We start from the raw sequence: 12,672 nt of genomic DNA on the forward strand, positions 1-12,672 counted from the left end.
AGTGTATGCACATCAGAGCAAGGTAGGAGTATATCACATATAGACAATCTGTTTTTATTGCTTTCATCTTTACAGCCAGGTGTGTGATCTAAACATCAGGCAGAAACTTCTCCGGATAAACTCCTGCTACAAAACATCTTAGAAAATGGATGTGTTTGGGATGGACTGATATATAATATATCCGTGGCACACAAAAACATAAACGGAAGCCTCTGAATTCCTGGGAAATGTCCTGTCTGTGTCCCAGAGGGATTTCTGTCCTCCCAAGTGTCTCACCGTGGGCCTGGGGCTCTAAGGGATTCTTTGAAGCCAGCAAAGAATTTGCAACCTACAGACTGCTTCTTCAGCAGGTGCAGTCTGACCCCGCACGTGTTGGACTCCCAGCTGCAAGAATGTAGGTTGCCTTCCCCCGGCCTTTGCAGAGGAGAGCTTGCTTTGTGTGCACGTGTTTGTCTCGGATCACGCCTCTCATCTTTGCACACAACTTTGCAAAGGTCGGTTTCATTAACCTTGGGGTTATGCTTTGTGTAAATATGCACGTACATCTGATTTGCATGGGAAATGTCATTTTCCTTACGTGTCCCCCATCCAAATGTTAATCAAGCCTGAGCCTACGTAGCTTAGGAAATGTGCTGTGATGGTAAGTGCAGCCAGCACAGCTGTCCCGCTCAGACAGAGGATGGCTGCATATGCCTGACATTTTTGTACGGGCATGTTCGGCTGCGTGGATAGCAGTGGCGCCTACAGATTCTCTGCCATATAGCCTCATATGCTGGCAGATGGTGTGTGCATTAACACACGCTGTGTGCCGATGTCTCTGGGTGCATGAGTTTCTCTGCGGCCAGCTGGCGTACCACACATGCATTGGCACATGCGGCATGGGAAGTTGCTCTCCTCGCCGCAGCGTGCGCGCACGGCAGCACACGCCTCGCACGGGTGCAGAGCTGCACCGCTGTGGGCAAGAGAGGCTGGGGCAGGCTCTGCTGCCCGCCAGCAAGGTGTAAGGAAAGGAGCTGCAGCATGGAAGGGCCTTGCCTCCCCCCCTGCCCTGTTTTTTGTAGTCATAAGCATTATACCTACGGATAACAGGCTCGCTCTGGGGCTGAATTTCACATTGTGTTGCCTTCCCTTGGACAAGATTATTTCATCCCGATTTCCTCGCGATCCGGTCCTCAGAGAGCCTGAGAACTGAGCTAGCTCCTGCTGCAGTCGCTGGGCAGTCAGCAGTCTCGGCAGAGGGCTGCCCCCCAGGCCTTGGGAGCACAGCCTTGGTGTGTCGCCCCTGCGCTTGCGCACACCGACGGAGCCCAGGAACACAGGAGGGGGCTGAGGCAAAGAAGACATTAGCGCACAAGTGACATATCTCAATATAATTTCTAAAACTCTATTAATTGAACAGATAAAATACTTCTGATCTATTTTCGTTGTTTTGTTACAAAATATTCGCCATTTGGACTCTTAGCTAGGTGTGACCACACCACTTTTCCCCGAAGGAAGCTTTTCTTGGTGATATTTACAGCAGAAAACAGGTACAGACAGACAGGTGCTTTCAACAGCCTACACACAGGTAACACTTCTGTTGTTAACTTTGTTTGTTTTTTTTTAAAAAGACACATTCAGATGGGATTGTGACTAGTGCTGAAGAGCTGGGTGACTTCAAAGCTGCTGTCCCAGGCATGGCTGTGAAAGAGCAAGCAGGACAAGGACAGCTCTAGCTCACGAAACACTGCCGGCAGTCCCTGGAGCCTACACTAGCACAGTGAGGCGGCTGGTGGAGCGGGAGATGGGGGAGCTTGCTCAGCAACTCTCATTTCAAAGCAGAGACTCTCCCAAGCAGCAGATTTCTTGATTTAGGGCTCAGATTAGTTTCGGAAACCTCACAAATAGTTGCAAGTTAAGCCTTCTGAAAAACATACAGAAAAAAAAAAACTCAAACTCTTGCAGGTCAGGGGCCCTCAAATGCTTGCAAAACTGGTGGTGCTTTTTTTTTTTTTTTGTGGAGAAGACTGAGTATTGACAAAACTCTACTTGTGGACCACACCCACAACTTTTGTCTACAAGGAGGTGAGACACACAAACAGTGCTTTGAAGGCCTTGCAGAAAGCACTAACAGTTGCTACTAGAGTAGCCCAGTCTTCAGCATTAGAAGTACTACAGAAGTGGACAAACACTGCAGTAAGCCCAGCTTGTTTGCGCTAAGCTTGATCCCTCTGTCAACCTTTTTCACCCCTTTCTAAGTGGTATAAACTAATCAATTTCACTGGACCTGCACCAGCAACCCGGCAGAGCCTGAAGGTCTGTGTACCACAGCTCTGCAGACCGCAGTAACACCTCGCTTCCTCCACCTTCCAGCACAGACACCTTCCTCTTCGGCCACTGAGCACCAGAAACTTACTGCAGAACGCTCTTTATTGGGTTTCTCTTTCCTCCTCCCCTCTTTTTCTTAATACAGAAGGACAGGAATTCCGCAGCCAGCAGCCACAGGTTCCTTAGAGTTGATCTGATCTCTGCCACAGCTCTTCCTGCTCGATCCCACCTCCTGAAGGATTGTGCTGGGTTCACGATTGGAATCACTGCTGTCAAGAGCTGGTGATTTTTCTGTGGCCTGCTCCCTCCAGGAGAGCTGTGGTGTACATTTAGTCCTTCATCTGACCGTCACTGACACGATCTTTCTGGCCTGCTCCCTGCCAACGATTAGGTTGTGTGCACGGGTGTCTACTCACAGTACTACAGCTATACCGAGCCTGTGTCTTCGCTTGCATGTGGGAGGGTTGTGGGAGCAGACAACACAATAGATCAGATGAGATGTAGACGTGCTTTAAAGTGCTTGTCATCCTTCTAGACCAACTTTCAAAGGAAAAAAAAAAAATCTACATTTTGAAGTGAAGTCCGAAGGGCTCAGCTACACAGCAGAATTTAGAGCAACCTGTTCGATAGACCCTGGAACAAAGCGGTTTGGTATCTCTCCGGCCAACCCCAATGGAAGATGCTGCGTCCAGCAGGCTAGAAGATGGCAAGGGTTATCTATGTTTGCTTCTCTGTCCAAAGCTGGAGGCCAGCATTAGCCTTTGCAAGGTCAGGGGACGGGAGCCAACGTGCCCTGAGAGATTGTTGTGCCTCAGGTATTTTGGCACTTCAGGTAATTCGCTTCCATCCTTCACCCAGCGTTATGGAGTCTCACAGAAGGTTCCTTGCTTCTTTTTTTTACATTCTTCTTTGCTTTCCCCATCAATTATTAAAGCAGCAAACCTCTCTGGTAGGAACTTCACAGACATTGCTATAAATATTTCATCCCCCAAAATTATTTCATCAAGTACCTTAAAGTTTTTGTTGTTGTCACTTCGTGTTAAATGTCAAGTAAAGCCTAACTTATTTATTTTAACACACACACGCACACGGCCCCTCCGCGGCTCCCTGCACTCTGGGGGAAGATAAACGAGCAAGTGCTGCCACTGCTCTCAGGCAAGGCAGCGACTGCTGAGGAGGAAGGGGCTGGCGCCTCTCAGATACCTCCTCAGCAGGGAGCACAACGTGGAGCCACACACCACAGGGACCAGAGAGGGGCAGGTGGCACACGTAGGGTTTCCCAGTGAGCTGCAGGCAGGTGGGATGAGGCCGCAGCCTGCTGTGCCATGGTGTGGTGCCACCTCGGATGGACCCAGCAGCAGATCAGGCCAGCCACGTCTCAGGGCTCGCTGCAGGGTGAGGGGCTGAGCCCTAGCTGGGGCCACGGGCCTGTGGAGCGGGCGAGGACCTCTCCTGGGGCTGGCTCTGGAACAGGGGGCGTCCTCATCGCCACTGGGGAGTGGGGAGGAGAAAGCTTCTCTGGTCTGGAGGGAGACTGGGCTTCTACTCAGGGTTTTGATATGATTTTTTCTGTCTTCTGCTTCCACAGGCCTCCCTGAGGCTATGCCTTTGGGTTTGTGGTCAGTACCTCTGCTACTGCATGCAGCAGCAGCAGCCTGTTATCTGGCCCCAGACAGCAAAGCAAACAACTCAGACAGTCCTGTTGGCACAGCTGGGGGTGAGGGTCAGGCTCAGAAACCAGCAGACCCGGAGATCAGCAGGCTCCTGACCTGAAGGACTGGCCAAGCAAAGGGGAGCCTTCACCTCAGCCCCTGCCCACTTCCCTGACCCCATCTGGGCATACACCCGGGTCAAATAAATGAACTCCTTCATCTGAGTGCTTCAGCAGAGCCAGTGGACATCCAAAGAGCACTGAGGGGGGCCAGACCCTGATGCACTGTGTTTTTTGTCACTGGCAACAGCCCCGGAGGTGAGCATCCTGGAGCAATGCTGCTGTGTGGCTTTTTCCACACAAAGTAAAAAATATATATATTTCTTGCATCTGTCTTCGCTGACCCCCTTTCCCTCACATTTTTCACACCCACACCACTGCCAACAACCCTTACCTCTCCTCACCCGATGGCTGTGTCATCAGCACCCTGTGCTCATGCCTCAGCCTCACACAGGAAGGAAGAGCATTTCTTTCTTTCCCTCTTAAAATAAAAATGAAGGCCCTAAAAGGCGTTCTGTCCTATTTTAAAATCCTAAAGTTGATCTTCTTAAGCATCGAAGGGAGATACAGCGAGTGAGCGAGACCAAAGCCTTTAAGCTAATTAATACCTTCCCTTCCCTACTGCTCGAAAATACTTCTTTTCTTCTAAAAATACAGCCATAGCTCATTTTTAATGCTGTCTGCCTTCACATCAATGTCCCCAATAAAGAAGAGGAGCTGAGCTGTCATCTCTATCTCAAAATCTTACCCTCCCCTCACTTTGAAGCTGAGATAGGGAGGAAGAGAGGAGAAAAGGCCTTGGCGAGCAGCTTTCCTAGGGGAAGGGCTGATGGAGGAAAAAGCATAGCCAGGTGGGAGATACAGATGGGAGCTTATGTTGGTGGTCTCCAAAAGGCCCCTTCCCTCTAGCACGGAAGGAAGAGCCCAAGTGAAGGGCTCATCCACCCCAGAAGGTGAATGCAACACTCAGCTTTGCTTTCAGAATATAAAAAAGCAGGTGGGAAGGAAACACAAAGCCAGCTAGAAGGAGAAAAGCAGAGGTGCGTCTGTTTCATGCTAGAGAAGACAATCTTTGTGTGTGTGTACACTGAGGTGGGAGGGCACCTCTTGGTGCCATCTCTTTGGAAAAGTGCTCAACCATCCCAGGAAGATCCCCGGGCTCAATCTCTCATTTCTGCTCCCTCAGAACTGCTTGGTGTTTCCTTTAGTAAGCATGCGCCATACATACTCTACCATACAGGTGTATTTACACGTGATGAGGTCTGCTAGGTCTCAGCAGAGGTCTCTGGTACAATGCTCCAATATAACAGAAACAGTTTTCGTGTTCAGAGTGAGGCGATCTTTGTCTCGTACTGCAGCTTAGGACAGTCTCTCCTCCTCTCGAGCTCTCTGTCACTTGTGCGCTCCCTCGCGTGGAACCGGCTGCTGCAAGGAGATAATATCTGAAGAGCGATGGAGGGGATGCGTGGCAAGTGGTACAAGTTCTCAGCTCCAGCTTAGCAGGCAGCAGCAGTGGAGGCAGGGGGAACTCCACCCCCAGGAGTGCCCCAAGGTCGGTCCTTGGCACGGGTGAGTCCGTTTCTCTCCGAGGCTGGCGAAGTTTTGGAGGGGTACAAACCTATGGCCGGGCAAATGCAAGGCAAGGGAGGAGGTTGAGGAGTAGCAAACGGAAGACACAGTGCCTAGAAAGCAGCAGGTCATCAAGCCTCTCAGGAACAGGGCAACAAAGTGCTACATGGGGACGGTGTGAGCACGGGAGGCCAGCGGGGCTGGCAGGATGTGAGGATGTGTGAGCATGTGGGTTGGCAGTCCCTACAGATGGCTCCTCACAATTAGCATCACCTTGAGGGGAGATGGGATAAGAGTTAGGTCAGTCGGCTTTTTTTTTTTTTATCTTTTCTATTTCTTTTACTAAAAAATAAATCACAAACTAGATCTCTGTAGGCAGAAAGGGTCCCAGGGAGGCGGTGGGGCAGGGAAGCGGGGAAGTCTGTGCTGTTCTGGTGCTGGTGGTGTGGCTACACGAGGCTGCGCGAGCCACTGGAGTACCTGCGCCTCTGAAGCAGGGAGCTGGGGGGGCAATACTGGTGGGGGTGGTTGTAGGGAGGAGGTGGAGGTGGCAGGGGAGGCTGATGGACCAGCTTCATGGGGGTCCCGGGGAGCCCGCTGCCCACACCGCGCCAGGGGGTGGAGGTGCAGGAGTCGGAGGTGACGTAGCGTGTCAGAGTCTGGTTGAGGGCCGGCTCCATCCGAGCGAGGCACGGCTTGTCCAAGACAATGACTTTGACAATCTGCTGGCACTGTACAAGTGTCCCCGCCGAGGCGGGGTGCGAGGGCACCAGTGCTGTCTCCAGCCGCTCCCGTGGCATGTTAAGACGCATGCTGGGCTGCATTCCACTCTCGGGCCCCAGGGCGGAGTTGTGCTGGTACGTTTGAAGCCTGTTGTGAATTGACACCTAGTTTAGAAACAGCCAAAGAAGCATTAAATGTTACAAGACTCTTCCCATCTGCTGCTACTGGCTGCCCTGAACCCCCACCAGCAGCTGGCCTCACATGCATGAAACCCTCCCCTCTTTAACAAAGGGAACAGGCACAACCCCTGGCTGCACCCCTCTCTCCCAATTGCCCCGTCGTCCTATCTAGGCCTTAGTGCCCCTGTCCTTTCCGTCACAGCAAAGGCAGTAGGGCCAGCGTTCCCAAATGCAGAGCGACTTTGGTTGTCCAAACGGCACAGGGAACAAAAATCAACTCTATGAGTGGAGGCGTCCATGAATTCTCATGATGATGAACAAACCTCAGAGGTTATGCCCTTGCCCCCAGCTGCAAAAAGGAAGGGGAAACTAGGTAACAGAGGTTCAGATAATCGAGGCTGTATGTTTCTGCAAAAATGACGGTAGCTGAATCTGAGAGAGAGAGAGAGACAGAGAGACTCAAGCCTTTCGCAGCTCCCTGCCTTTCTGAGTAGGAAGGTACACCACATGACTGGCTAATCTGTTTACAAAGGAAAAAGCAGAAATCTGACACACTCTAGGAAAAGACAGCTCCCTCTGATCCAGTTGATGGTTTGTCAGTGAAAGGAAATGATTTTCAAAAAAAAAAAAAAGAGAGAAAAAAAAGAAAGAAAAAATGTCCGTCTAGCTCATACAATGATAAAAGAAATTTATGATGAAATGGCAGCAGATTAGATAACCTCAAAGAAATGGAAATGCTCCTCTGCTGGCAGAGTATTGCTTGGGCAGTTGGAAGGGGGAAGGGAAGGAGGAGGTCACCAGGGTCCCCACAGAGAGATGCTGATAATAGAGTCACTCAAATAAGAGAGCTCACTGTGTCCAGCTTGAAAAAGGGAGCTGGCTTGGGCTGGAAATCCTCAGTGGGGGAATGCAGCAGCAAAATGGGGCTACCCGGATGGTGAGTGAAGCCACAGTTCCTCCTGGCAAGGACGTGGGTTGATGGAATCCCCAGAGCACAGCTCAAAACTCAGTGTCAGTCAAATGACAAACCCTGGGTAGGAACCTACAGCTCGCAGGTTGTCACGGCACTTCCAGCTAGGCAGAGGTACAGATGGGCAGATGGGGTATTAGGGGTGTCCTGACAGGCTGTATGTTGGGCAGCAGAGCCAGCAATCATGAAGGAGAGGCTGTGGAGTGGCCCAGCTTTCCACCATGCGGGAAGAACGATGAGATGTTTGTCCCTGCCCAAGCATGGAGGTTGCTCGGGCTCACTGCACAGCAGGACATAACACCGTGTCAGTATTTATTCAGGCAGTGGAGCTGCCTCAGAAAAACTGGTTGCTGGCCCGTGAAGTGCTAATGACATTAAGATAAATGGAAGCTATTCTCCACAAAGAAACATTCCTCCCGACAGAAACTGGAAGTAGGCTGGGAGAGGCACCTTGCCCAGAAAAGGGGAGTCTGTAGGGAAATGGGGTGCCCTTCAGGGGAAAGCAGCAGCACCCACACCCCACAGAGAAGCTGAACTCTTCAAGTAAATACGCTATGACAAGAGGGGAAAGAACTACCCCGGAAAAGGGCAAATTCAGGGCAACGGAGATATTCCAGACAGGGAAAGAGTAGGAATTAGTAAATGAGGTTTTCAGCGTGAAGACTGCATTTTCCTGTTTCCTCACAGGCAGTGGGAGTAAGGGTGTCTGTGAAGAAACAGGCAACCCACTGGATGCTAGACATCCCTGCTAAGATAGAAGCACACAGGACAGCCAAGCTCCCTACCTAGGGAGGTGAAGCTCTAGGGAGAGTCTCTGATATGCAAAGGCCATGCTTAGTCCCCTTCAAGGGGGGATGGAGAGACAGAGCTGCAGAGATTGTGCAGGAAAGCTGGGCTGCAGGGGAATTCGCATGTGATGCTGCATGGAGTTAGCATGTCAGGGAAGTCTTTAGTGTGGTTCTCAGTCTCCCCGTAAGCAGTGGGGTGGGTTAGTCTACAGCGTTTGGGAGCTTGGTCCATGAGGGATGTTACAGTTATAAAAACGGATTGAAAATGCTTTGAAGTTTAGTTTGGATTTGAAAGTTGTATTACCCGTCCTAGCAGTAACTTTTAATTGTATCTCTGGAAATTGGTAAAATTGTCAGTCTGGCTGGGGAGGCATTGATTAAAACCTGAGAAAAGAAACAACAGAGAATGTGAGAAGAGCTGAAGTGAGAGAGAATTACTTACCTCAGCTGCTTCGCACTCTACTTACCTCCACTGTGCTGTCTGAGACCTTCTCCCCCAAATCCTTCTTGCCTTTGAAACAAAAGAAAAGATCTCACTCATGGGGTCTGGGCCTCAAGTCAAGAGCTGGCTCTTGACTGTGAACTGGAAAGCCCAAGGGAGAGGTAAAGGGGAGAGTAGGACTCTACTGCAAGATAAATGCAAGCCTTCCTGCAATCCGATAGCTGCTCAGTGGTTTGGGGGGAGGCCCCTGTGGGGTCCTATCTTTAGGTCCTGGTCTTCCGCAGTTCTAATGAGCTCATAGCCACCCACCACTGCACTTGATTTTTGCTGGCACAGAAGCCCAAGAGCCCAATGCAGACAAAGCCTCTGCTACAGAGAAGCTGGTCTTGCAAAAGTGATGGTGAAGCCTCTGGAGGAAGGTGACAGTGCAGTGACTGTGTTGTGTGAGTTCAGGGGAGAAAATGTGGCCATGTTCTCCAGCAGTTATCTTGTACCACTTACTAACCCCTCTTTGCTGGATGTTACAGCTACGGACTGGGTAATGAGCCATAAATGGCTCTTCTAGGTTATTTGAAAAATGCATATCCTATTCAGTGAAGGCTACAGGATACAAAACTGATCACTACTTTTCGCAGTTATTTTTACAGGAGAACACATTGGCAAAGGCAGCACTGCCTGGCCAAGAGAAGCTGGGTGGCCTCTTACCTGTAGGTGAGCTTTGCTTTGACTGTGGTTCCATCTGGGCTCCGTTGGTCCTTAACGAGAGAGTTTTTGCCCCTTGCTGTTTCTCCAGCTCCCCTACAACAGAGATGTGAGGAAGTGAATGAGGAACAGGATGGATGGAAGGGCCATAGCATACTGAAGGAGAAATGTGGGAAGTCAGCAAGGAGAATTAATGCAAGAAAATGACAAGAATGTCAAACAGGAAGGAGAGAAGAATAGCTAAGAGGGAAACTGGAAAGGATGTTACATGTGGAGGAACTTACGTATCTCCACAAGACCTCTGTGTATGACCTGCATTTATACAGAACCGGTTATTGCTGCACAGAAAGTGACCACTGATGCCGAGCTACTTGAGCTCATATGTTTATATAGAATTATTTGCATAGTCAGAGTATGGGATGGAGGAGTCTAAGCTTCACCATTTCAAACCACTATACCTTAAACTCTATTTCATAAGCACCATGAGCAGTTATTCCCTTTCTGCTACTGGTGGGTACTCACAGAACCTGACTGCTTTTTCACCCTGTTGCTGAACACAAGAACAATCCTGTGTAGATTCTGCTACTCATCCTCTTTGTCCTTTTTCCCAAAGAACCCACCGATTTTACCCTTTCTGCCTCGTAGACACATGCAGTATGATGGCATTGGAATCCGAATTGTATTAGAGGCCCTTACATTCAATTCGTATCTGCTCCAGCTCTGTCACTTCTGCTATTGACTCTTTCAGATCTTCCACAAATTTCTGCATTTCCTCAGCACCCAGAGCACAGAAGTGCAGTACCTGTTTCTTCTCTGAGCCCGAAACTGGAGTCACCAGTGTGATGCCATGGGGGTAATCTGTGAAGAAGACGTGTCAACACAATAAAGAGCATTAAACTTTCTTGCTGGAGAAGTTGGCTGCTTTGCTGCCTTTCCAGGACAGAGAATTTCTAACATAAGTCCAGAGGAATAGCACACTTAGAGTCTGTCACACTGCAAACAGCAGGAATTTGCAGCATTGCAGCACTCCAAGGGAACAGAATGGCCAAGCTGCAGTGGCAAGGCAAGTACTACCATAGTGCTGCCATAGCCAAAAAACTCTAGCTGTCAGTTACAGTCAGTGTAACCTTGACTCTGAGAACCTGAGCACAGAGGTGGGACTGTAAAGCCCTCCCGAGTCTGTAGAGGGGCTTATAGGATACACAAGACCAATGCTTTATCCTGTGGGAGTTGCAGCAGGACAGGTTGGCTCCTGGACTCAAAGCCAGAATAACTATTAGCACCCACAGTGGCAGGACCTTTCCCCAGCCTCTACTTCCATCAGCAGGCCCTTAGCAGGGGTGTTAGCACAGCATGGGTGTGGAGCTCATCGTGCTGTGCAGAGTGGGAAGGAGAAGGATGTGGTTTTGCAGGTCTCTGTTTTCAGTCCCCAACAGGCAAAACACACTGTCAGGAATGCAAATGAAAAGAAATGTCCATGAGGCGTGCAGGGAAGTTGCTAAGCTTGTGACTGGACTTTTCTGTCTTTTGGTCATTGGCCAGTGGTTTCAGCTCCTTTTCTCCTTCCCTCTCTCCTTTGTCTACATTTGATTTCTTTCTTCCCCTGTCCTTTTCTCCACTGCTCCTCCATCTGTCTGCCTTCCCCACCCTATGCCTTTAGCAATTTTTACTAAACAAGTTAAAAGATCAACCTGCTATTTTCTGCCAGCCCTCAGCTCCCTCTGCTTGTGTCCCAGGCCCCTTTTCCCACCCTGTGTCTTGTCTCATCTGTTCAGATCACGAGTTCTTTTGGACATCTGCTTTTCTGTCTCTGCAGAGGATACACAAAAGGATTCCTTTGCCAGAAGATCCTTGAGCACCCCCAGGACAGTCACCATACCCCTGAAAGCTGATCCCAGCTCTGATAGTGCCTCCTGGGGATGCTCAGTTATGAATGGCTCTTCTGTACGTACACGGATGTGAAAACCACTGCGTGCTGCAGAGGGTAGGGGGTTGAAATGATGGCTCCCTGTCAATAGGATAGAGCGAGGGTGTAAAGAACTCAGTGAAGACACAGTAGTGCTTCCTGGCAGCATATTCTGCTGGTGCTCACAAAAACCCCAGTGGGCATCAGCCGCGCTTGCCTGGGACCACTGTGCAGCCCCTCTGCCTGTGCCAGCAGGAAGCCTGCCTGTTTCTGGAATCCCTCTGCTACACAACCAGCCTCAATCATGACACATCGTGGCTCTCTTCCCAGACCATCAAGGTCAGGCTGACTAGGGCTGGCCTCCCGCCATGCTTTGGTGGGTGCTGTTCCAAGGGCTCTGCTTCTGTCTCAGGAAGCCTTCAGCACGGCACAGCATATCTCAGTGTGGGGAGGCTGCAGCAGCACCTGAGCTTTTATCAGTGCCAAAAGCAGAGGTGAAAATTGTGACTTTGGGCATGAGCGGAGAGGGGCTAAAGCTGGCAGCAGCAGTTTTGTCAGTGAGGTTCTTCACCCAACCGTTGGCTCCTGAGAGCGATGTGGGGTGTATCTTGGGACTGATTCCCTCATGAATCCGCACTAGTGCCTTCCCTGCCACCGTGACAAGTCAGCCCACTTCAATGAGCTGGAAAGAGGGACCAGAAGCCTCATCCCATGACACTGTACCTCTCCTCAGCACCAAGTCTCGGTTTTGCCTCCCTTCCCATTTTAACCCTCTGGTGGAAATCCCTCTTCTGATGTAAGATCTCACTGGGCAATGCAGTCCCCTCCTTCCTTCTCCTTTTCCATACCAAACCCTTCCAGGCACCCAAGGAGAATCAGACTTACATTCATTCTCAAAGAGATGGAACTGCATCCCCAGCAGGCCAACTGACTTGCAAAACGTGTAGGTTGAGGAGCTTTTCTTCTTGGGGCAAAGCTTGAGGATCTGTTGGAGGAACGGATGCATCATCGGGCAGGGTGTTCATGAACAGCGAGTCAAGAACGATACAAACTACTAAAAGCACATAGGAAAAAGCTTTTTGCAGGCTCTGCTAATTGCACATGGGAGTAACACTTGGTGACGGACAGGCTCTTTGCCCAGAGAGCTGCCTGGCACACTGCACTTGTAACAACACTTGAAATTCTGTATGCATAGCCCTGGGGCCCACTTGGGTTCTGTCCCCCAGATGCTGATTTTTTGATGCCCTTATTTTCGATGTTGCAAGGGTAGTTCTCTTCACTGAGTGCCAAACTGGAAGGCTAAGGGAAACCTGTCAGAAATACCTCAGGTTGGGAAACCAGAGCACACGTGCATGCAATGCTGCCCTTGATCCCT

The 12,672-nt window shown here is 50.2% G+C and overlaps 1 protein-coding gene across 5 annotated transcripts in view; it reads right to left on the reverse strand.

Annotated features, from left to right (window-relative positions):
• Window positions 1-1,355: 1,355 nt before the first annotated feature.
• IQSEC3 (IQ motif and Sec7 domain ArfGEF 3) overlaps window positions 1,356-12,672 on the reverse strand; it is a 99,883-nt gene continuing 88,566 nt past the window's right edge. For 2 of the 5 annotated variants that reach the window (XM_068661573.1, XM_068661609.1), the window contains 5 exons: window positions 12,183-12,282; window positions 10,088-10,249; window positions 9,395-9,487; window positions 8,715-8,758; window positions 1,356-6,474 (listed from right to left, as the gene is read on the reverse strand). In XM_068661573.1, coding sequence (XP_068517674.1) covers window positions 6,037-6,474; window positions 8,715-8,758; window positions 9,395-9,487; window positions 10,088-10,249; window positions 12,183-12,282 — 837 coding nt within the window. In that variant the 3' untranslated portion in view covers window positions 1,356-6,036. Of the gene's footprint in view, window positions 6,475-8,551; window positions 8,632-8,714; window positions 8,759-9,394; window positions 9,488-10,087; window positions 10,250-12,182; window positions 12,283-12,672 lie in introns of all 5 variants that reach the window. The other 3 variants (XM_068661582.1, XM_068661592.1, XM_068661601.1) reach the window with 3 other exon arrangements.

Source organism: Anas acuta, chromosome 1 (assembly GCF_963932015.1).
Source record: "Anas acuta chromosome 1, bAnaAcu1.1, whole genome shotgun sequence".
In the NCBI taxonomy this organism is placed as follows: domain Eukaryota; kingdom Metazoa; phylum Chordata; class Aves; order Anseriformes; family Anatidae; genus Anas; species Anas acuta.